The sequence below is a fragment of the Xyrauchen texanus genome, chromosome 42 (assembly GCF_025860055.1).
Source record: "Xyrauchen texanus isolate HMW12.3.18 chromosome 42, RBS_HiC_50CHRs, whole genome shotgun sequence".
Lineage (NCBI taxonomy): Eukaryota > Metazoa > Chordata > Actinopteri > Cypriniformes > Catostomidae > Xyrauchen > Xyrauchen texanus.
In genome coordinates this window covers 9,745,250-9,771,421 of record NC_068317.1, presented here as the reverse complement: position 1 = coordinate 9,771,421, position 26,172 = coordinate 9,745,250, and the positions used below count along the sequence as shown (strand labels likewise).

Below are 26,172 nucleotides of genomic sequence, written 5' to 3'. Positions count from 1 at the left end.
TCCCCCCAGATGTGGTAGTGTGGTGGCAAGCATCAGGCTGACCATCCTACAAAAGGCTGTAGATGCAGCCTACAAACAAAGATGTGCCACAAAACAAAGATCTCCGTGCAGCGAATCAAATTCAATTAAAATTATGCATTGTTCATCTTATGAGCAAATAGCATTTCAAGCTTGAGATAATCAGTGGAGATCATCATACTTTTTGAAATTCCATCATACTTTTCAGAACGCTTCGGATAAAGGGGCTACTACATTAATAAATGTAGCCTAAATGTAATTGCTATACCAAAATATGTATAGTAACCTACTATTTGAAATATATATTTTTTTAAAACACACAAAATAATGCAAAGCAAATTAATGCAAAGCATGGTATGTTATCCCATGTACAACAACAGTAAGTGTGTTTACATGCACACCAATACTAACTACCAACTAGCTTGTTCAAAAAATCCAACTACACAAGAAAACTGTGTTTGCATGAGATTTGAAATCTCAAAATTTTATTTCAAAACGAAAACAGGCATGTGCACAACTAGGGATGTCAATTATGAAATTGGCAAACAAATCATAATTGACTGTTTTTGGGCTTTCCCAATTAATTGTCATATACATTTTCTGAAGATGTGTGCTTCATACACCTTTAGTAATTTTAGCATATTTAAATTCAAATATATTAATCTAATAATTAAAAAAGGATATATGATTTCCTTTTAAAACATTAAAAACGTTTTCAAAGTATGTCTCTCTTTTTTGTCAACTTTAATTTCGGTCAATTTTACATTTACACCATTGATTTTGGATCTCATATTTTAGATAATTTTTAGATAATTAAAAAAATATATACACCGATCAGCCACCACATTAAAACCACCTGGCTAATATTGTGTAGGTCCCCCTCTTACCTCCAAAACAGCACCAACACGCATCTCAGAATAGCATTCTGAGATGATTTTCTTCTCAACACAACTGTACAGAGTGGTTACCTGAGTTACCATAGACTTTGTCAGTTCAAACCAGTCTGGACATGCTCTGCTGGCCTCTCTCATCAACAAGGTGTTTTCATCCACAAATCAGCCACTCACTGGATGTTTTTTGTTTTTGTCACCATTCTGAGTAAATTCCAGAGACTGTTGTGTTTGAAAATCTCAGGCGCCATTTTGTCAGCACGAGGAGGACCTGCACAATATTAGGCCGGTGGTTTTAATGTTGTGGCTGATCGGGGTGTGTGTGTATGTATATATATATATATATATATGTGTGTGTGTGTGTGTGTGTGTGTGTGTGTGTGTGTGTGTGTGTATGTATGTTTTTTTTTATATTATATTATGCAATAGTAAAATATTTGTCCTAATTTTTTCCCTTACACACATTATTTTCTCCTTACCCATGAGCCCATATTTTTTCATGAAGCAAAACTTTTGAGATTTCTTCATTTTATCACTCCACAGAAAAAAAAAGTGTTCATCTCCTCCTCTTTGTCACTTAAGTCTTTAACAGCACTTTGCGTTCACATTCAAAGTTTATTTTGTTCGTTTATATTTCCGTGGGATTTCCAAGCCTCTGCCGATGGGACGTGGAAAGCGAGATGGGCTTCACACACTCTTCCAGACAGGAGTGGTGCAGCTCAGACGAGTTCAACTGAATAACACACAAACGTGCCATTGATTGCATCAATATATATCCGCTTAAAATTCCCTTATTGGGACATTAGAAATACGATTGGAATTTGAAGTGCACAATAATTGCTGTTCTCTCAAATAACCGTGATCAGACGATTATTTAATAATCGCGAAAGGTCTACGCACACCACTTGCGCACACTGGAATAAAACAATGAGAATGCTTGTAAAGGTGTTAACATGCAGAACAAAATTGGGGAAATGGCAAAAATCTACCTGTGGCAATCAATTTTTCGTTTATGACCATACATCTATAAATGAAAGCCATTTAAGTCATTTACATGACCTTGCATTTTGTCGGCTTATTAAGCATATGTAAGATCTTGTATGTTAACACGCTCACTGTCCATTTCAAGATAGCTACTGTTTTGCATAGGCTACTTGTATTGTTCTTCAAGTGTCAAACAGCTTGAAACCACCTTCTAGTGACGACTCTGAATGATATCAGCCGAAACAGAAATTAAAGAAAGTAAACAAGCACGGCAGTACTCAAAGGGGGGGTGGAGATTACAAAGCAATCTCTTTTGTTATTCCATGACACTCTATAGAGGCATTAGTGCACAAGCATTTCGGCTGCAGGACAGCAAAGTCCTAATTTCCATCTCTAAAGAACCCTTAATGTTTGCCACCAGATTGATAAAGTGTGGGTACAGATGTAAGGCGGCACCAGAGTGGGTGCAGATTGGTGATTGTGACAGCCCTCAACATAGTATGGATCTGAAAGGATAAAAAGGGTTTAAAACATGCAGAAAAGGACAAATGGTGTCCTCCATTTTGGAGAGCTATAAACACACTTTTCTTGGCGAGAGGTTCTTAGAACACGACCTGATTAAGTGTTTCATGTTTACAACTAACAAAATCGCCAGATTAGGAGAAAGAATGGAAATGCTTTCAAGGCCGCTAAGCATTTATTTTCCTGACTGCTTTTTTTTGGGGGGTGGCAAAATTGAAGGATTTCAAATACAACCATTTATTTGCCTCCTCTTGAACAACTCTCTTAATGTAGCACAATACTTATCATAATTATGAAAACCTGAAAAAACATCCAGTATCCACCATTTCCTGTTCAGCAGAGGTCTAACAGGCTTGCATACGGCCTTGTGGGATAGGCCATTTCCTTAGCAAGGCATGAAACATTGGGCTGAACAGACGTGTAGCTCGAAAGTAATGACTCTGACATCATCAGGCAAGGATCAAATGATTTAACGGCACAAATTTTGCATTCAAATGAAATGGGATGGTCTAAAACCCAATAAAAAAACATATTAGGGAGTCTGTGTGGTGGCTAACATACAGTTATGTATGATGCAGTTTATTTTATTTTTTACATTATAGCAATTAATATTTAATATATTTAGTTGCATTAAATGTTTGTAATAAATATTATTTATCTTAGCATAAAGCTGACAATTTATACAAGGTTTATTTCTATTTCTTCTGCTCCAAACTTACTTCAAACTAACTTCTCTGTCTGCTCGTATGAATGTAACATCATAAGAAAGTGTTTCACCACTGTTCAAATGCACTTTGGATCACATCATTTATGTGTATAAATGTTTTCCATCTGAAAGGACTAAATATTAAATGCAACGAATGACAATAAAATGCAAAGTAATCGCTTCAGTAATCAAAATACTTTTTGAATGTAACTGTATTCTAATTACCATTTATTTAAATTGTAACTGTAGTGGAATTCAGTTACTCAGCAACCATTGATGTGTAGATTAGTGGTCAATCGATATGCGTTTTTAAATGGACGATGCCGATCTCGAGTGAGAAGGGTAGCTGATAGTCCGATTCAATGCCGATACATCACACAATTTAATTAAGTATATAATATTATATATAATCAATTTACTCAATTTCACACAAAACTTTAACTTTATAAAAACATAATCTAAAAAAGTATGCATGTATCTTAAAAATGGTAGATAGCAGTTTCTTCTGATTTCTGTTTAGTCATCAAATGATAGTAATTTACTCGCACATGAAGGAACTGTTAATGTATTAGGAAGATGGAAATAACAGCACATACAGTAGTCCAGCAACCATGGATGGCTAATGCACATGAACAATCGCATTATCTTAAATACCAAATCAAACCATTTGTACATAGAGTGCATAGTGAAATAGATATTTACTCATAGCGCACGTGAAGCGCATTCACTTTGAAGCGGCGCTCATGCGCTCTTGCAGATGTAGCGCTAGCAGCGTTCTCCTGACAGTTTAAATGGCCTGGATCGCCTGCATGGATTGTCACGGACTGACTGAAATGATTTGTGAATCAGAGGAACTTTTGATCCTGATCCTAAAGTTTTTGATTCTGGCTAATAGAATACACGCTTCAGAGGAAATATTAGATGAGCACTCGAAGGTAAGAAAACACTGGATTTTCATGAGGTTACTGAATTACATCGGTTTAAACGAGACACTTGTATATTTGCAAATGGCATATAATAGAAGTTTTACTGATATGTGCCTTTTATCATTAGAAAAGAAAGTTAAAAGTGATAGGGAACTGCTGAGGGGAGGCCAACAGAAAACAAACTTTAGAGGTAAATAAATGAGAATTCCACAGGACGCTGGATGTGCAAAAGTTGTGTGAGGTTGGGTTATTACATCTGTTTAAACGAGATATACGCATATTTGAGATGGAATATGATATTCTTTTTATTGATATTTGCGTTTTTATCATTAGACAAGACAGATAAACGTGACAGGGAACAGTTGAGTAGAGAGAGGGAGAATGAAACAGACGAGCACTTTAACATTATGAGCTCAAACGCGTCTACCGCAGCTCTGATGTTTAACGTAGTTCGGACTGTTTAAATGAGACCGTGTTGCACACCGGTCTATTATTGTAGTAACATGATGGAACATAGCAACAAAATTAACTATGACTGGTCGTTTACATGCAAGCAGGCGATTCTCTGCGCCCTCAAGAATCAAATCAGCCAAACGGGAAAATGTATCGTCCGATACCGATAATGAAAAAAGTCAGAATATCGACCGAATTATCGGCCTCTGTGATATATCGGTCGACCACTAGTGTAGATTTGAAATGCCTTGTAATTGATGCTGGTGCAGGTGTTTTCTCTTTTCCTCGTAGGTGCTGTTCAGAATTTGTCTAGGCATTTGAAATGGTTAAATCACTCCATAGCTCTTCAGAATAGTTAATTCTCATGTAAAACTCAAATGGGTCGCATATGTTTTGTTGCCTGCGCCACAATATCAAGGGTAGCCCAGTTTAATTGTGCGTGTGATGCGCTCTGTGCTAGCCTGTGTCCAGAGCCCGCATATCGAGGTAAGCTTGCTTGGCACACCTGCGAGTTCCAGAGATACATGAGGATAGAGCAGAGTGCATCACTTGCATGAGTGGTTCTCTGTGTTTCACATAAAATGCACTTGAAACCAGTCTTCAATCAACTCACGCATTAGCGTTCTATTTGAGAAGCGTTTTTAATGCGCCGAAAAATTTTAAATGCAGGAAAATTATTATTAGTAAGGCAATTATTATTAGTAAGCTACCTAATGGCCCAGGCCTTTTCAACTTCTGACACTTTATAATTCAAAGACCAGGGCACATGAAGGATTCATCCTCATCTGAAAACATTGCAAGTAATTGAGATTGATGTGTAAAATCTTTGGACCAATTATGTACGTTAAAAATGTCACATGATAATCAATTCCAACATGCATGACCGCAAAATATAGGCCAGTAGTTTAATCCAAGTATGCAACATTTTGTTAAAGTTGTACTTTCAGGGGGACCCTTGATCTAGTTTTCTCATGAGCCAGTCAACAGCCAAGTTATCTTCATGTCTCTCTGATTAGGTTTATTATTGCCTCTGGTGAACTTTTCCCAAGCACTTGGAAGCAAAGTTCACAAGTGAAGCCCCAACTCCCTGGTTAATGATAACACTCCTTCCTGACACAAATGCTGTGTGATGCGGAGGATGGTGGATGAAACAAGATGGAAGCAAGTGAAGGAATCCCAAGCATTTTCTGATGACTAACTATGATGAAGTATTGAAATGTGGCAGCTACTGCTCATCCCTTCTTGTAATCTCATTGGCAGGCACAGACAGGTCGGATTATACTTCGAACACACTGTTGTTTGGACCCACACTGGGATATCCAACCAGCAAGAGCTCGGGAGGTGACAGTGTTTGTTTAGCACAATGATGAATAGGAGGACAAATCCGGTACACAAATTGCAAAAGATGGTTTGAGCTTTAGCATTGGGGTTTTCGAATTTAATTTTGTCTTTCAGGGTCACTTAGTAGACCCTTTCTTACCATAACTGACTGGCAGACCTAGCCAGTACAAGGAGATGTCTGGGTGGGCCCCTCAGTAATATCGGAGAATGCAGGCTTGCTGTGAAGTAAGTGTAGAAGGAGGGCATTTCGGTTTGCTCATTGTGTGCACAGCCCCTGACGAGAAAGAACAGGTAGCGTTCTTCTCCTGAAACTCGCTGTCTTTTGTGCTTTCTCCTCAGGGGTGTGTCAGCAAAGCCTGCCCCACAGACTCCTTGTTTCCCATGGGAGCTTGACGGTATACCATTAACCCAAGACCAGTGAGGCGGACAAACCTCTACCTTTTCACCAGGCCCTTCATAATCACAGCCCAAAAATGTGGGCCAGAGCACCCACGTTAGAGACCTAGGTCTACGATATAACCCCCCCACACACACACACACACCTCCATTTCAGCCAGCTCCATCACAAGGATGCATTTATTTTGGAAACAGTAGCAAGCTTATCAGCATCTGCTATCTTTTCTAATGCTGATGTCCCAAAACAGCAGGACTGTGGCCCAGTTATATTTCAAAACAGATGACCTCTCATCATCCACTGGTGTGATGTAACCATATGGGTGTGGCTTTCAGAAACCGCTCATGCCCGATTATTCTGCGTCAATACTTGTATGGTTAGACTGACACAGATCTTTGTCAGACTATGTCAAGTGTGAGACGGTGTGTAGTAAGGTACAAACCATCTTACCAAATAAAGTTTGCTGAGTCAGCAGAACGATGTAATAGGCCAGTCAAATGTGACCAACCTTTTTGTCCTAAGATAAAGTTTTTAAAAGAAGTTAAGCCATAGTGTAGAATTAAAAACTAAAGGAACTCTGGTGGAGTTTCAAAGCTGTGAGTTCCTGCCTCCCCTCCCCATACTCCGAGTCTCCACCCCAAGGCCAGTCTAGTAATCTCATCTTCCCATTCTCCCAACTCTTCCCAGGAGCTGTGCAAAGGGATGCACTCAGGTAGAGGCCCTTGTGTTTGCACAAGAGGTTTACAAGCCTGAGGAGCAGCAAGACTAGGGGCATGCGCTCCAGTCTCTGTGGATACGAGGTGTGTCCTATGTTTGCAGAACAAACAACTACCTTTTCAGCTCATGTGAGAAGATGGCAGGACATTATGTGTGTGGGTGTGGATGGGTACATGTATAGTTTAGTTTGAAAAAAGAGGGTGACTGGGAAGGTTGTTATGCACTTGAATGATCTGTTTCTTATCCATCACTGGATAAACAGCTAAAGGGAAAAGCTTGATTACCAAAGAGTTTACCATAAACGACTTCAAATATGAATGAGTTTTCAGTCCACCACAACAAAGCACAATTACAATTTTTGTAACAATTTTTTTAATGGCACTATGCTTTAGTGATTATGCTGAAAGAAATCTAGATTTTTACATTTTCAGAAGAAAATGTGAGTGCTGTTTTCCAGTGCAAATTGTACCACCACAAGCAAAACTAGGGTAATGGTCAGAAATCCATTCATTAGGTTTTGTTTTGTTGCAATAAAATGTGGAAACTTTTGGGGTTTTAATGTAATTCCATGACAGCTCTAAAGTCATAAACAAATATGATGTTAAAAATTAACGTTTGGTTGGATTAGTACCAAACATGTATAGACTGGTCTTTCTTGCACTTTTGACAAAACCTCACCGGTCTTTGCCATATCCAAATGTGTAAGTTTACAAGGCATAAAAACACATTTATGAAATCAACAAAAGTGAGATTTTGTCAGTGCTGGACAGGCCAGATAGGGCAAGTGGCAGTTCAATCAACTGGCCCAAAACTCTCTCACACTGGCTCTGGTGCCATGGGACATCCTTATTGTTGAGCCCTGGATGTTTATGACCTTACTCCGATAAAAGAGCACAGCTTAAGGCATTTACATGACCACACACGTTGCAGTCCTATTAAAGGAATAGTTCACCCAAAAACGCTATCCCAGATGTGTGACTTTCTTTCTTCTGCACAACACAAACAAAAATTTTCAGAAGAATCTCAGCCTTTTTAGGTCTATATACTGCAAGTAAATAGTGACCAAACTTTGAAGTTACAAAAAGCACATATAGGCATCATAAAAGTAATCCATACGACTCCAGTGGTTTAATCAATGTCTTCTGAAACAATCCCATCTATTTTGGCTTCGAACAGACCAAAATGAAACTTTTTTTACACTAGGAAGTGTAATTGAGCTTGAAATCATGATTGACAATAAGACTGCAGATGTCAAGATTTGCAGTGAAAAAGGAGTTACTTGTGATTTCTTTATACTTCCTTATGTGCTTTTTGGAGCTTAAAAATTTTGGTCACCATTTACCTGCAATGTATGGACCTACAGAGCTGAAATATTCATTGAAACATCTTTGTGTTCTGCAGAAGAAAGGAAGTCATACACATCTGGGATGGAATAAGGGAAAGTAAATATTGAGAGAGTTTTTTGTTGAACTATTCCTTTAAGCATAATAGGTGTAAGATTGGGCATGAAAGCATGCTCTCTGTTTTTGATCACTTGGAATAGTAATGGCACCAACTCAGAAAAGGTCAGAACAGACAAGGAACATAACTGTCCGTTTCTCCCAAATGCAGTTTAAAATGTAATATAAGTACAAACGCAAAATTTAGAGCAAACTGAACCATTGTTCTAGAGGAGTACCTATGTTAGCGGAGCTGTGATTTAGTGGTGCACCAATCAGGAAATTTGAGGCCAATACAACTCTGAGTTTTCTTTTTAATGTGCCCTACGCTATATTTTTAGAAGTTACATGCTGAAAATATATATATTTATGCTGCACACTGTAAATGAACATTCAGTTTACATTAATTGTGAAATGCTAACATTTATTAGAATTGAAAAGAGTTCTGAGTAGTTCTGTTGTCACTTGCAAAGATCAGTGTGACATACTTGCAACCAGTAAACACCATGACAGCGTCACACACAGCAGAGATACACTATGTTCAAAAATAAGAAATACATATCTATTACAAACACCAAAACCACTTCAGTGAGAAATTATTCATATCTATGATATCTTTGGTGATTTGTTGTAACACAAATCACTAAATATTATTGAAGGTTAAACTGTAGTATTGGTACTGTGACAAACATCTTTGTAGCGATTCGGATGAGTAACTGATGAGAGACGGAGAGCACCTAGAGTGGAAAGCACGCATGAATACTCAAACCATCTCTGCTGCACTACACACTGTCTGACTGTCACGACTCATGCAACATCACTTATGGTAAGATTTGTACTGGCATCTTTAATTGTTGTTTAATTAGTTTTTTACATCAGTATCTTTGTCCTATCCGTGTCTAACTGTACAGCGAGTCCGAATTACCGCCGCAATGACTCTTGAAAATGGGCATTGCAATCTTCATACACATGTCATTAATATTTTTTTTTAAAACAAATCAGCATCTTTATCAGAATTTGTCAGTGTTATGTTTCGAGGACTGAGCAAGCACCAATTCATTAAAGTGGCAGTGTATGTGTGAAAAAAAAAAAAAAAAGTTTAGCCATGATCAAATCGCACATTTATTATGCCTGCTTACATTTCCGTTTTTTTTTACATTTTCCATTCTAATGTTTTTTTTTCTGATGGGTGCATGGTGAGTTGTGCGTGGATTGCTGCGGCAAATGGCGTGAAGTATCCACACGCGCTATGTCTCCGTGGTAACGTGCTCAACGAGCCACGTGATAAGATGCGCAGGTTGATGGTCTCAGACGCGGAAGCAGCTGAGATTCGTCCTCCGCCACCCGGATTGAGGCGAAACAAGAAAATAAAATAATATATTACAATCAAATTAATTAATGAATGAAAAATGTATTCGGCCTAAATCAATAAAAAATAGGTCTACCTTTGTGCACGAGTTGGTACAAAGTGGCCGCATGATATAGTATTAAATTCAGAAGGAATGATGTCAATGTTACTCTGTATCTATGGGGAAACTATCTTGGCACATCTTCCCACATTCCTTCTCTTTACAAACTCTCATCTTCCTCTCTGGCACCAAAGGGCGCTGTAACGCGCACATTGCTGTGCATTGATGATCAGTTTGGGCGCAAAGTGCAGTTCTCTGCTTAATCTGTTAATGTTTGTACATTTACTTTTCCTCCGCCCTCCTCCTTGCCACAGGTACATTCACCAAACTATAGGACTGCTCTTTATTCCTAGAGCTGATAACGGTGACAGAAATGTAGTGCTGCACAACATGTGGTGCGGGCGAGAGTGCCCTTGGATGTCAGAAAGAAAGAGACAATGAGAAAAGTTATTGACATTTTATTACTCTCTCTGATTTTATTTGATCTATTCATCCATTTATATATATATTTTATGCATTATTATTAATACCTTGGCTGGGTTTCCCAAAGCACTAAGTAGAACGTTAGCAGCAATTTAGTAAGTTGAAAGAAAATCGCTATGAAATTAATAGGAAGTCTGCACGTGATGCGATAGGTCTTGATTTACAAGACACATAATACAGTATAACGTTATATTAGCCTTCATTGATAGGCATAATTGTAATGGAAATATAAATTTTATTAAATATGCGTTAATAAATAATTAAAATATGGTTAACAGAGGAGATTAGAGCGAGAGTGTACAATGAGAGAATCCCTATCTCCCTCCTCCTCTTCTTCTTCTTCCTCCAATGGCTGGTTCAAATCAGCTCACCTATACATGTCTTTTTACAAGGCAGCAACAAATTACATGATGCATATTGATGCCTTATTTCTTTAAATTCTGTAATAGTTAGGAAATAAATTGATGCCTCGACAAGGTTGCAAACAACTACATGTTTGTCAGTATTTACACATTATTTTTGTTTTGAGAAGACAAACACCTGGACATACTGGCCAAAGTGATTAGCACCTTTGGATGTTACAGCTCCAGTAACGAAACACTTAAGTTCTACTTTATAATGAGAGGTGTTACTCTATTGTAAAATAACGAGCGACATCAGTTAAGAAGATGGTTAAAACTTAGGTTGCAACGTTATCAGGAAACCCAGCCCTTGTCTATTAAGATGCCCTTAGCTCTATAGGATTACTCCAGAGCACTCGTAAATCTGTAAACATTTTCAAGTACTAAGTTATGATGGCTTTGGGAAGCAGGAGGCAAAACTAAGATGAAGTGCGCTCACATCTGCAATTAAAAAATTCTTCTGCAAGAATTTATCTGAACATGAATATTAATAGTAATACAAGTATGTGATTATTATTTCAAAACGTGGTATGGTATGTATTTGGGATTGATTATTTTGCACTCTCTATATTTTAGTTTCTGTACTTGTAAAACACTAAACAATTAAGTCAAGAATGTTTGAAGGTGAATTTACAGGTGAAACTCGAAAAATTAGAATATCGTGCAAAAGTTCATTAATTTCAGTAATTCAACTTAAAAGGTGAAACTAATATATTATATAGACTCATTACAAGCAAAGTAAGATATTTCAAGCCTTTATTTGATATAATTTTGATGATTATGGCTTACAGCTTATGAAAACCCCAAATTCAGAATCTCAGAAAATTAGTGCTGTAAGCCATAATCATCAAAATTATATCAAATAAAGGCTTGAAATATCTTACTTTGCTTGTAATGAGTCTATATAATATATTAGTTTCACCTTTTAAGTTGAATTACTGAAATTAATGAACTTTTGCACGATATTCGAATTTTTCGAGTTTCACCTGTAATTTGGTCAATGCTAAGGGTTAGTCTCAATCTCAGACAGCAGGAAATGGCCACAGATCATTCATCATGCAAGCATGATGTAAATTGCAGTATAAATTGCAAGAGCGGTCAAATTCTGATTGGCTGGCAGCCCTTATGAGGTGCACAGGTTATCACTTTATCAGATAACAAAATGCTGTTTAGAAGATACCAGGCTACAACAATGAGCACCTCTGTGGAAGAACTAGTCGAAAACTGCTTGACTTTTGATTAGATTTGCCAAAGCTAGCCAAAAAAAAAAGAAAAAAGTACTGCTTTAAACAGATTGTAAAGGAAAAGCTACCACATTGTTGTATGTCATGCCTCATTAAATAATAAAAATTAGAATAATAAATAATAAAAAAAAAATAAATAAAAAAAAACATTTGGGGTGCCTCCAAAAGAAACTGACTAGGGCCTCTCAATGTCTAGATGTCTGAATCACTGATGGCTGTGAAGGTAAACTTAGACATAATAAAGTAAGGTGACCACAGTTTATTTAATTAATATGTAAGATGCAATAACTCCATTAATATGATTTGCTGGAACATATTTTTTTTTATTTAACATATTATGTTATTGTTATGTTTGTACCAAGGTGAAAACTGAGCCTTGTTTATTTATTTGAGTTTCCTGAACACGTCAATATCTGCGTATTAATGTCTGGTGCTGAAGTAAATAATCCCAGTTGAAGATTTTTTCAATCAGAAATGTAATTGACAGACATAACATTTTGTAATAAAAATTCAAATAATCTTATCTAGGCCAACAGTATATTAATTTCTAGCAGATACACATCTACCTAACTTCATTTGTAAAAGTCAAAGCTCAGTTTTCATCTTTTCTAATGTTAGTAAAAATAAAAAAGAACATTCCTGGGATAGGCTCCAGTACATTTGCGACCTTGCATAGGATAAGTGGCAATTCGTTAAATTGTATATTTTACACACACACAAAAAATATATATTTTTGGGAGCTGTCTGGTCCAAAGCTGAAACCTTGGCCAATATGTCTAGGAGTGTGTCTTCTAAACATGACAATAATACCGACAAGCATGGAAATGATGTCACCTTGTTGTGACGCCAAAAGTTAATGACAATCGCTGCATTTAATTCAATAAATAATGATGACTTTGGTATGATGGGGTTTCAGATTGATGCTCAACTTTATAGAGACAGAATTTTATTTCTATTAATGATAGAAATGTATGTATGTGAACCCATGCAATGTGAATCATAATAAGGGTCTCTAATGTTTCTTTTGCTGGAAACTGAATGCACATGGTATAGTCATTTTTCTATTTTATAAAACCCATCACACATTTATTTATTTTCTTAAGTTTTTGAATCAGTGAATGAAAAACCTGGTGTAGTACTTTTTGTCAATTAGAGCAAATTGCCCCTTAATTTACCTGTGCATTTGTCTTCTGGATTTTGGAAAATAATTATGTAGCATTCTAAAAAAATAATCACATTTTATGACTAAATATTAAGCCTATATAATAATTTCTTTATTCTCTGATAAACTGTGAAAACGAGAGAAAGATACATTTAAGTTGCACTTATGACTTTAGAGTGGTTCAAAGTCCTCGTTAATTTACAAAGGTTTTAATTTGATGCTTTTTATACTATTTTTTAACTACTATTTAAGTGATACTAACTTTCTACTAAGAGCCTCGGGAAACCCAGCCATTGACAAATAAGTGAAATGAGACAAATTCCAATTCAGGACTGAAAAATGTTGGCACGAAGCCTTCTCTACAGACAGGGCTTTGTGTCTATAGATCCTTCCCTAAGTAATATGCAATGCATTTAAATGCAAGCACTGTAAATTCAAAACATTTAAACGCAAGCACCGATAATACAATGCATTTATTTTTCGATTAGAGCAATTCACCATGCGTTAATGCTTCAAAGACTTTAGTCATGAAATTAGCTCCATACAATACATGTCCACAACAGATCTGCTAAAATGTCATGTTTGCTGAGCTGCATTCCTGGAATACATATTTTCCCAGCATGCAATGCAGCTCTCAGGTAAGATGTCATTAGGGCAGCTCATCCTTGCAGGCTATAATTGTTGTCTGTCTAGTGGCGGCGTGGCAGACCAGCGGAGCAGACAGAAGCAAAAAGCCACCTCTTGGCGTTCATTTAGAGCCTGACATAAGACCAGATTTGCGCTGTTTACACAAAGGCCTCTCTGCATGTCCAGAAATATGTCAGATGTGGAAAATATGTTGCACCACCCATTAGTATGCTACAGCAAAATCCTCTAGTTGGGACATGAGAGCTCAAACTTCTCAAACTCGTCAAACCTGAGATGACGCAGCAAGTTGCATTAGATGTTGCAGAAGGCTGCTTTTGAGAAAACTACTAACAAGAAAGATATCATGTTAAAAAGGCAATCTGACTAAAGGCAACTGTATCATTTGCATTCTCTCTGCCTCCCACATAATCAGGGAAAACTGGTTGTACGATGCTGTTGCTCTCCTTTTTCCTTTCTGCAACCACCCTCGGCCTGCCTGTTCCACCCTTTCTCTCCTCCCTCCCTCTTTCTCGCTCCCTCCCTCGGCCAGCTCCACTGAGCAAGCAACAAGTGCTGCCTGTGAGTACCACCCCTCCCCCTCGTCCCAGCCTCCAGAATCTATCACAAATCCTGCGAGCAACTGCCAGCTGACAAAACTGTTTAGTCAGCAAGAGAACCAGGAAGGGAGAGAGAGCTACAGGCTCCAGAGTAGCAGAAAAACCAAAAAAACCAAACAAGTTGCACATCAGTCACTCCACACTAAGATAACGCTTTTCCACCCCTAAGTTTTATCGTGAGAGTTTACAGAGTCATATCTTGGCAGAACAAGACATGAGAGTTTAGTGAGAGTGGAAAAATAAAACTAAAAAAGTTCAAGTCAGGACAAAATGGCATTGCTGAATGTAAAAATAATGGATAGTGGTGGATAACCCACTAGTATGTTGTCTTCAAGCTTTCTGAATCTCAGAGAAGGGAAAACAGCCAAGCCGCTAACTAACCATTGTTCCAACACTTCCTTCATCTCTTTCCCCTCCACCTCAAAGAAGAGGCAAGTTTCACTTCCTGTCTTTCCTCTCATCTCCTCAGCTTACTTGAACTCCCTTTTTTCCATTCCTTTCCATGCCTCCTTTCTCCTGTCCTTTCCTCCATTGTGGCATTCTTTCACATCGGTGATAGCCGTTGGGTTAGACTTTGAACTCTCAGCAAATACCAACTTTATTTGCTGGCTGGAGCAGCTCGGGGGTGAAGCGGGAAAGGTGATAAGACAGGCCATGTAACAGCCGTTTATAGCCGTTTGTGAGCCTTTCTTCAAAGCCCAAATAGATGTGCTTAGCTTCATGGCCCATTAGCCTGACGACTGTAAAGAACACCAGATGATTGTGTCAATGCTCTGATGAGGTTTTCCCACACAATCCTACATTTAAAGATCTTAATTCAGAGTAAGCAATGCAACTACAGATGCACCACTACAAAATGTGTGTTCTATGTGTATGCTTCCCATAGCACAAACTGTGCCAAAGTTTAATACATGTTAAGGGTTTAAAAAAAACACCTAGCTCCAATTATGAGCAACAATAGCCTAATAGCAAAGCCTGCTTTACCAAGCACTGTTAATGTAGATTGTTCGAGCCTTTTACTTGCTCATTATACAACATCAGTGTTGTATTGAACTACTTTATATCTGTTGTGCCTGCTAGCTATTTAGCTTTAACTTTTTACTGCTACTGCACAAAACTTGTTTTCATGATTTCACAGCCAAAGATATGTGCTGCTTATGTGGGCAATGACAACAATCTTTTTACTCAATAATGTGTTTAATGATTGTCACCATCATGTGATTTGCATGTAAAGTGCTGAGGATCATGTTTGTCTCCTTGATATTTGTACATTTAAATGTCGTAAAGGAAATAGTGTGAATTAGGCTACTCAAATATCTTGTTCTTGTGTATGTTACATTCATGTAGTGAATACTTGTACAACATTGTCCAAATATTTTAGGATAAACAGCTAATTTTGGGTCAAAATAAACAAAGGTAAAGAAGCTCATTTGACTCCATCTCTCCTCCAAGTTGCCCCCCTGCAGTGTCCCTGCCTCCACTCCACACCCCGTGGAGGGATAGAATATAATCTTATCTAAAACAGGCAGGATAAATATAGCCTGGGAGCCAAAGGGCCAACCCATCATACCCCTGGGGCAAAAGCAGGTCTCTCTGCATCATAATCACAGGACCTCAACCAAACAGGTTTTTATTAAAAATTTGCAAGGTATCCATTAGAATTCATTAGTATTAGTAACCAATTAAACTACTTGAGTAGTGAAATTTCTTAAATTAGGAAATGAAGTGCAGCTGCTTTTGACTTTATTCTACTCTATTCTTTTATGTCTTTATGTTTCCCTACTACTGTACTAGTGCACTGGAAAAAAAAAAGATTTACGCTATTCAATTTCATAACAATATTCCATTATAGTAATTTTTAAAAACTAAAACAAATAAATATGTCCATTTGTATTGATTTAAATTTGTTAAGATGAAAAATCAAAGGAATTTTGTTCTGAAAATGAAAAGCGTAAATCTTTAAAATAGGCTAAAATATTTTTCTGAGTGTAACTATAAAAGGCATGATAAGGGGAGTTATTTTTAAACCCACTTCATAAACACAGAATTTACTAAATGAATCTAAAAAGCATTCCTGGCAAACAGTCGATGAAGTAGCTCCTTATCAAAGATGGAAAAACTAATTAAATCAAATGTAAATACTGTATGAGGAGGTAATTGATACAAAGCAATGCTGCAAAATGTTTATGGTTTGGCTGCCTCAACTGAGGTCTGCTGTGAAGCAGGTGTCTTGGGAAATACTATAATGAATTTAGAGATAATGTCAATACCCAGGGCACTCGAGGAGACCCGAGGGAGGAATACTTTTAATTAGCCCTAGAAAATAATTCCAAGAGGGACTTGAACCCTAGATCTTCAAGAGTTTGAGAATGCAGATGGATGTGCATGTCATCCTTAAAAAAAAAATGCTACATCTGGCTACAAACGTAAAATAATACACAGCAAATACAGAACACTTCACACTAAAACTCTCAAAACAGGAGAACATGCATGGGCTTCCAGTATGTTCTTGGGTTAACAAATATTACGGGGTCAACACAAGCTAAGCTCAATTGACCGCATTTGTGGCACAATGCTGATTACAACAAAAACTAGGCTAATTTTCAGTCGTTCATCCTTTTCTTTAAAAAAGCAAAAATGTGGGGGCCAACAAGTAAAGACGCTGACTCCCATTCCTGGAGTTGAATCCAGGTCATGCTGAGTGACTCCAGCCAGATCCCCTAAGCAACCAATTGGCTTTTATAAAATGATAAAAGCTTCACATTTCTGACTTTCAACCCTCCATAAAATTGTATTCACTTCCACTGTAAGTGCCTCACTATAATCTCTACTTTTCCTTCTTTATTTTATTTTTTGTGGTAATCAACATTACAGAGCAAATGCTTTCATCTGAGCTTATCTTGCATCGAACCCAGAATATTCCTTTCACTCGGCTGCATCTAGGAAGACTGTAGCACTAACATAGAATTTGAAAACTTTTCTCACATTGAAACTACACCTGACCTGGCTGTTCATCATCCAACAGTTTTCATCTGGGATCTCATTTACTAGATCCCGTACATGTATATTGGAAAACACCAGATCCTTCATAGACTCCATTAGCTGAGCTCTGCCGAAACCAGCAATTTCTGTATTTTTTTCAGCAGACATTGCAAAACGCATTACATGGCTACATGCTTTGCCAACTCTATTAAATGTCTCTAAAAATAAAAGCGAACGAAAATACACAAGTACAAGTTAGAACTTTCCTACAAGTTTGAGCTGAAGAGGAAACAAACAACAAACTACATGTAAACATCCTCCTCCTTTAGCAACAACTTCAAGTGGATCCTTCAGTATGGCCATGCAAATACTTTGACTGTTCTTTTAGCACTGATAATCTTCGATGCATGCTGTTAAACACATTCGGTGGTGCTTTTATTTAGGGGATTACATAAAGACCTTATATTTAGAGATGGGATAAGACATGATGTGTGTGTGGCTCGTCTACAGTGTTGAATTTCGTAATGGAATGTGAACAGCTCATCAGGATCCGTCCTCTCCTCCCTACCTAAAAAGAGTGGCCAGGGAGGCGAGTGGGCCACACCACATCCTTAATAACCAAGAACCCCCAAAACAAGCATTTTAACCCTCTATGGTACTCTTTACAGACTCATGCGCGCACACATGGCGTCTGTTACTTCTTTCAAAAGCACGTAAGCCCTCAACAAACGCATCTTAAAAGCATGAACACACCGAGGGGGTGCACACAAATGTAACGAGTGGATTTGCCACGTTTACCTTCTGCTTCACCGGGACCAGCGCGCTCCTGAAGTTTCTGCCTCACCGAGGAGGGGCGGAAAAGAGACGGAACAAAAATGCCTAGCAACCATGATTATCTAACCACCAGCGACAGGGCTCGGCTGCTGTCTCCCGAGAGACGGAACTCATCCATTCCTTCAGTTCACGTCGATAAACTTTCGCCAAAACTTGACACACACAAAAACCAACACAGCATATAAACCCATAAAATGATTTACTTTGACAATGAACAACTTAACTAGTCCCGAATCAGCGAGAAAAACAAAATAACAACATGTATACACATTCACGTCGATGAAACCAACCTACTTGTCTTTTTTTAAACTTAAATTACCTCAGTAACAACTGACTGCTCGGATTAATCATCAACTATAGGCCATGCTTTAAAGATAAACAAATTAATGATGCAACAGGTTGTTGTCTGCGTAGAATAAACAGATAGAGAACTAAACAAAGCAACGATACCAACTACAACACGTTAAAAACGACGATTTTAAAAGTCGATAATGAGCGAAACGTGGCAGAAGCACAGCGGCGATCAAAGCGCACGCGAGATGAGCTTATGATGCTCCGCGCGACATCAGCAGCAGCGCGTTAGCTACCGCTAGCTAACTGCAGCGTACTTTGAACCCCATCACCGCATGCAGCAACTTCCATAATACTGTAAAAAGTTTGTAAAGACGAACGTTAAAAGCTGTGCACTAACAAACCGCCTAGCTGTCTTGGAGAAACGGTGAGAAATGAAACGTTGTTGTCTGTGGCAGGTTTGGGCTGTGCGCGTGAGCAGCATCAGGTCTATCATCGCGCAACGAGGAAGCTGAAGTTGGGGAGGAAAAGTCTCCTCTTTACTCCGCATTAACTTTCCAACTGACTCCAACGCGAATACACGCTTAAAACACGCCAAATAAACAAGCGATGGCAAAATAACAAGCATTTGAAAGATTATGAAAGGAAAGACGAGTAACTTACGTTTGACTTTGTTGGGGTTGGGTTGCTTTCGCCGAGACATGATGATGGTTGGTGATGATGAGCTGAGGAGAGAGAGAGAAAGAAGCTGCCAAAGTTGCTCCGGAGAGGAATCAAAATGGCGTTTGTAAAAAGATGCGCAAAGTTCGTCAACTTTGCTTTTGGGTGTCTCCACTCTCCCTAATCCCCCCACGCCGAGATGCTTTAGTGAGGAGAGGAAAACGCTTATTTCGTTTTCTCTCTCTCTCTCTCTCTCTCTCTCTCTCTGTCCTCTAAAGCTGATAAGTAAGGCGGAGTATCACGTGTTGCTCCTGCTCTAGTCTCCAAGGGGACGTTACTGAAGCTGCAGCCATAGACAAGCATCCTATCCACAAAAGTTACACTGTTTTTTAATATTCGAAAATATATTCATAGTATTAATATGTAAATTGATTTTTTTTTTAATCAAGTGTTGGTGGTGCTTTAAAATTGTTGAAATTGAGGGAAATTGTTTAAACAGAGCAAAAAGTTGACAAATCAGAATAACTTGTTAAATTAGCTTTATGTCTTTTCAAGTAAACTTGACTTTTTTGGTTCAAACGATTCAAATTGAATATAGCAGTTCAATTACATATAATGTCATTTAATATTACTAATGATTGGGGGCCTGGGTAGCTCAGCGAGTATTGATGCTGAGTTCAAATCCAGGGTGTGCGGAGTGACTTCAGTCAGGTATCCTAAGCAACCAAATTGGCCCGGTTGCTAAGGAGGGTAGCGTTACATGGGGTAACCCCCTTGTGGTTGTGACTAGTGGTTCTCGCTCTCAATGGGATGTGTGGTAATTTGTGCGTGGATCACAGAGTGTAGCATGAGTCTCCACATGCTGTGAGTCTCTGCGGTGTCATGCACAACGAGCCACGTGATAACAACAGCATAAATATAAGCAGCAAACAGAAAAAAGACAGTAATACAGCAATTTGCTTAATATATTAATGCTGATGGGGATAAGTTAGTATGATGTTTGTTGTTCTCTTGACTAATTTTTAATTTCGGCTCAATAGTTTTCTAAGTTCAGCCAACAAAACTTGAATAATTGAGGTATCTCAACAAGATCAATCCTGGACAGTTATTCTAACTCTACATTTCGAAACCCATTTGATGGATGTCGTTGAAGCATTAACCTCCGTTGTATCACAAAGTAGGCATAGACTTTTCAGAAAGATGGCTGTTGTCCAGTTGCTTCTGTTTGAGGTCAGTTTCACCCTGGGAAGAAAAAAACATTGTGGAAAAATACAGTTAAAGTAATGTAACATTTTTAAGGAGGACATCCGAAGTCTGTTATCAAGCTGATATTCAGTTAATACTTATTAATTGTTGTAATCATTTCAACAAAAATAACTTTTTGGATATGCGTGTACCTTTTAAAGTTATGGTGAATTAGCAGTTGTTGAAAGACTATGAGATTTTCAGTTTATATGTCCTTTAATGGCATGACACATAGCTATTTGTACATTCATGCTGCGTTTGCAACTTAGCTGCATGAATAATAACAAATTGAAGAAAGATTCATGGGGTGACTTTAAGGAATAAAGATGAAGTTAGAAACAAAGGTAAAAAAAAAAACAAACAATAAAAAATAATAAGAAAGAGCAATTTGAGTGACTTTTTTTGAGTCTGTCATGCAACAGGCTGTTCCAAGAAATACATTTAAAATGAAAATGTTATTAAAATTTTAAAATCTGCATTTAAACAAATCTTTTTTTTAAGATTTACATATTTCAGTTTCATAATAAAATCCCATCAAATATAATTTAGCAATCTTAAATAAAATGAAACCCTTTACAGTTTTATTCATTTAATTTTGTTATACATTTCACAGTTGAATTTGATGGAATTGACAAAGTTGAAAGGCGTTAATCTTAAAAACAGGCAAAAATATTTGTAGTAAATAATCATAAAATTATTGGTGTAATTATTTGATTTAATTAACTTAAATATCAAAAGGAAAAGTTTTTGTAGATGAATTAAAATGAGGGTGCTGTTGGAGTTGTTGACTTAACTTTAGAGGACTTGTTATACCAACTGTAAGGTTCTGCCTGTTGTTAGTGTTTAAAGCTGCACATTCCTACTCACACTGATATTAGACCCGCCTCGTCCTCCCCCTCTTCCTCCAGCTCAGGCTGATTAGACTGGCCAAACCTGCCCCCACTACACCAGCGGCAACCAAGCATCTTTTCTTTATTGAGATACTGGCGATAATGACCGACTGACTACTGATACATTTATCATTCTTTACATTTTCATCATTTTATAATTCTGATCAGTTATTAAGCAAAGCTCTTTTAAACACACATTTGGATCAACTTTTTTAATGGAGTAAATGTAAAAACAAAAAGGACGACAGGACTCATTTTATTGCTCATGTTGGCCTATATGTTGCGTATATATGGCATTCGGCATAATGTCTTAAGAAAGAGGGCTGATAGCTAAAGAAGTGTTCACACTAGCTATTTCAGAAGTATGATGAAATTGCTTCTGCTGAATAGTTTTGCATTTGCTAGATGAGATGCTATGAGAATTTCTTGTCTTTTTCTTTGAGTCCCAGACTAGTTCTGTTCACTCTAAAGGTCAATGAATATGTTTGAAAAGTTTATACTTTCCTCCACAGTATGCATGATTGTTGCATGTTCACATTCAGACAATGGAGGCCTACAAAATATCACTACATTATCATTAAAATGAAACCTACAGAGCTGGAACAGTTTGCATTTGAGGTTAAAGCAATATGCTGTATACAACAAGTTTAACATGTAAAAGATAGCCTACGGTTTCTCTGTAGGTTACACACTATACAAAGTAAGACAAGATGTAGTGAGACCTCCATCTCGAAACTAGCCGAAACTTGAGAGTGATGTTATTTATTGACCGTTACCAAGGCTTCCAAATGCAACCCTGTTGCTAAGGAACAACCTTTTATGGCAACAAAAGGTTTCCTTTATCCTCTGTGAACAAGTCTGAAAGAATACCTTAGAGCACAACAGTTTGAAGACACCAGCTCAGAACCATCCCACATAGAGTTGTAGTCTGCACCATCACTTTACAAATGGTGCAATGATTAATGTATAATCATGAACCTAATGAAGCTATTTTTGCATATAAATAAAAAAATCTCTGTCGACTAAGTTTTCCTGGAGAGATGATGGATACTTCTTTATGATAGCACGATCTGGGAACTTTTAGGTTTAAAAAAGTAATAAACAAAGTAAAATCTGCTCATGCTTAGGTAAATTAAACTTGAGTTCTATAAGACAAGAGAATTTTGCATACAAGAACAATGATAGGTTGAACATGGTGAAACCACTTCATATTAGCATGGGGTAATGCATTGTAAAGATTGATACTGAAAGATAGGTCTGGTTGGAGAAGTGTAAAGAATGGTTTCCCTTGGTGACAGATGATTTGAAGGTAACAGTGATTGTTGGTCTTTTTGCTCCATTGATGTTGCTGTATTTGGTTACCAAATGGTCCAAACAATTAATCAAGTTTTCTGTTTGATAAAAGGCAAAATACTGCCATGTATCAACCCTTAATCATCAATGGTTCCCCATCAATGCCCCCCATTGGTTTACTTAATTAAATTATGGACAGAGGTTCCATGTTATGAACATGTGTTTCTTAAATATAAAATGAAAATGTGGGCTCTACTTAAATGTTTTGTGTTGCATAAATCCAAAGGAATTAAGATAATCTCTCTCTTCTCCACAATGAAAAATATCCATCATGACAGAAAATTCTCTAAATCCCAACAAAACAGAACATTAAACACTAACAGGTCTCCTACTTCTTTTATTTGTGTAGAAATACATTAAAATAATACTTAATTTCAAAATTTACTCTTCCAATCCAATCTCATGCAAAGCATGCTGGGAAATGTAAATCCCTGTCCCGTTTCTGAAATACTTTGACGCAACAAATCTTTTTCACATAGTCTGAACACAATTGGATTAAGTAAACACAGTTGGATTGTTCACAATGAAATTAAGGGTGTGTTCACACTAGTTTGGTTCTCTTGGTCCAGACCAAAAATTAAAATGATACATTTACAAACATAACAATACAAAACCAAAGGCATCTGAGAACAACCAAAGAGTTAATCAAATGTGTAAAAGTGTCAAAATAATGTCAGGAATTCCTCAGTTGTACACACAAACAAAGATATGCTGCAAGGACAGCTGACGGCGGTTACGACGCCAGTACCGAACTGTAAAGGGCAACATAACTCCTATGATGAGAAGACCAGATATGCTTGAGGTCAGTATTAGGCAAATTACTTCCTGTTTTTGGTCCGTTAAGACGTCCATGTTGCGTTCATATATCAATCGAACCGTACCACTTTTTAAGCGGTCTCGGTTCACTGGTTTGGATTCGGTTCACACTTGTTCAAATGAGTTTGTTTTAATCGAACCAAACCGGCCAAATGTGAACACATCCTAAATAGGGACCAAATACTAAAGAGTAGTGTTGGATTAACCCAATTTAATTAAGTAAATTTAGAAAGCAGTAAAAAACATGTTGAGTGAACACTTTCCGTTAGGAGTCTGAATCAATTTGATAATTTCTTATCAATGTACTCATATAACTTTTTTATATGACTGTGTTGAATTTTACTTGGACTTTACACAATATATATATATGTTCTCATCTCATTTAAGTGTACTGGTTTAGTATATAGCGCTGCTTTCCATTTAATTTTTCCAGTGTAAGTAATAGTGTAAACATTACAAGAAAGCTTCCCAAGTGGACATGTTGGATACCTTTTTGAAGCTTTACAATGTTAAACTGATGTTGATCTTAAAGCTGAAGTGGCACTAGAATCAACAAATGAATTAATCACTGTTTTCAAACAGATTTCAAAAAACACCCAGCGTCTTTCATTGATCGTAAAATCAGATAGTCCCGCCCCAAACACTTAATGGTATTTGAATATTAAAAACCAGTTGAATACTTACTAAACACATGGTTTCAAAACAATTTTTCATAAGCTTGCAAAAAGGTTTTAAAAAGCTTCATAAAATCTTAAAAATGTATTTTTAACGCAAGCTGAACTGCTGACCACATTAGTCATGTACATGTTGACATACTCTTTAATAGTGAAACTGTATCACTTTTATGATACAAGAAAACATATTAGGTGATAAAAACTAGAACAAACTTAGCATTGAGTCTCTCACTACTTTTCACTTTCTAATCACAAAAAACAAATTGTTCTCTAAATCAATAAAGATAGCTCCAAACTTTTATGCAACATATTTCTGGGGCTCTCATGATGGAAGTTCTGGCCTTAATGGGTCAATGAGTAAGTACTGTAGGTATTTGGAGCAAAGGAGGAAGTCCAGTAAACTGTATGTAATCTCTAATGACTATAGAGGACATGAAATGACATTGCCCATAGGGACTCTTCAACCAGATCTGTTTGATAAATATTTTATGTGTAGATTAGTCTGTATATTATCACATCTTATCACTTCACAGGAATGGAAGACGAAGAGAAGATCCTTCTTTGTAGTTTCTGTTCTTTGCAATTTAATTTGTTGTCTAGTTTTTTTGTGAAATAATAAACAAAAAGTCACCTCTCCATACAGTTCATTCTTACTCTCAGTACAACAATACAACATCAAGTGTTTAAGCAATGCATCACATAAAAGTTGATTAGTTAATTGTTTCAATGGTGTGAGAAGATGGAACTGTCTAAAACGGAGAAACATGAGAACATGTGAGAAAGTGTGATAAGAAGGCTTATTGGCTCCATCTATTGGTGAAAATTCATGATTGGGGGCAAATTATTAGATAAGGGCAGCCAGGTCCTGATGGAATCTGCTGATTGTTTAGGCATTCTCTTTGCTAATTTTGTTGGAAAATGTGCAAAATGGATATAATCATGGTCAAATGTGTGAAAAAGAGTTAAGTGTACTACAGTCTTAATGTAGAACAGCAGCTCAAAGCATTTTCAAATTAGTTCAACTTTTTTATTGAACAAACCGGCAAGGGTCAGGGGATGTGTGGAAGTTTATGAATGATGCATGTCCCAAATCTGCAGAGTTTTCTTCTGAATTCTGCATGCACAAATTCCTGGGAATATGTCATTCCTGTTATTCAGTTAACTATCTTTTGAACAAGGTTGTAACTTAATTACGGAAGCCCTGAACCGCAAGTTGAAAAAAAAAAGCCTTAATTTTCTCTCTCTTCAAAAATATATATTTTTTCTCCACCTTATGGTTCAGGGCTTCCGTACTTAAAATAAAAATAATAATAATAAAAAAAACTATATGGTTGACTTGTAATTTAAGAAAGTTTTTCTATTAGAGGGTATATTAGACTTTCTGAAATTGCTCTGGTCAAGCTCACACATTTTTTTTTATAAGTAAGATTATGGTAAAGAATACTGAACATGACCAGGTCTAAGGGGGTCCTACGGGTGCATTGCTCCTCCTCAAGAATTTCCTTGTGCTCCCCCTGAAACTTCTGATGCCCCCCTCCTCAGACAAATGCCGAAACACAATCAAGAGTGATCGACCCCGCCCCTGATACTGAATGAATACTTTATTTATTATCAGTTTATTGGTACAATGGAAGAACATTTAACATATTTGTGCATAGAATAAAATATGTACAGTAATGTGAGAAGCACTTATGTGCTGAAAATAAGGTAAAAAAAAAAATGGTTTTATAATTGTGCTCTGTTCAAGTACAGGTCCTCTGGTCAGGTATCAATGAAATTTCAGTGTTGCATTCACACAGGCAATCTGAAAGCCATCTTGATTTGTAACATGTAGATTAAGATTGAAAGCACCCTGTGAAAAAGACATGTGATGCAATAAAGACATTTTATGTTAGTGGTAATCTATGGAGAATCAAAGCATATATGTGTTAATGGAGTCCAAATGAAACATTTATGTTATCACAAACCAAACCTTTAGAGGAGGATCTAATTTTGATTTATACGATGAATCAATGGTGATCAGTTCTGCAGATATCACAAAGAAAAATTAATACATTGCATTATCTACATAATTGTTTAAACAATTAATAATAA

General features: G+C 37.1%; 2 protein-coding genes across 3 annotated transcripts in view; both read right to left on the bottom strand.

Moving 5' to 3' along the window:
• The window catches only part of LOC127635302 (ras-responsive element-binding protein 1-like), a 58,865-nt gene extending 39,533 nt beyond the window's left edge, over positions 1-19,332 (bottom strand). For both annotated transcript variants that reach the window (XM_052115226.1, XM_052115227.1), the window contains exon 1: positions 19,104-19,332. In XM_052115226.1, coding sequence (XP_051971186.1) covers positions 19,104-19,143 — 40 coding nt within the window. In that variant the 5' untranslated portion in view covers positions 19,144-19,332. The remainder of the gene's footprint in view (positions 1-19,103) is intronic.
• Positions 19,333-25,711: 6,379 nt separating this feature from the next.
• Positions 25,712-26,172, bottom strand: part of ly86 (lymphocyte antigen 86) — a 4,818-nt gene continuing 4,357 nt past the window's right edge. The window contains exons 4-5 of the mRNA XM_052115236.1: positions 26,051-26,103; positions 25,712-25,930 (exon numbers count right to left, since the gene is read on the bottom strand). Of these exons, the coding sequence (XP_051971196.1) occupies positions 25,847-25,930; positions 26,051-26,103 (137 nt within the window). The 3' untranslated portion in view covers positions 25,712-25,846. The remainder of the gene's footprint in view (positions 25,931-26,050; positions 26,104-26,172) is intronic.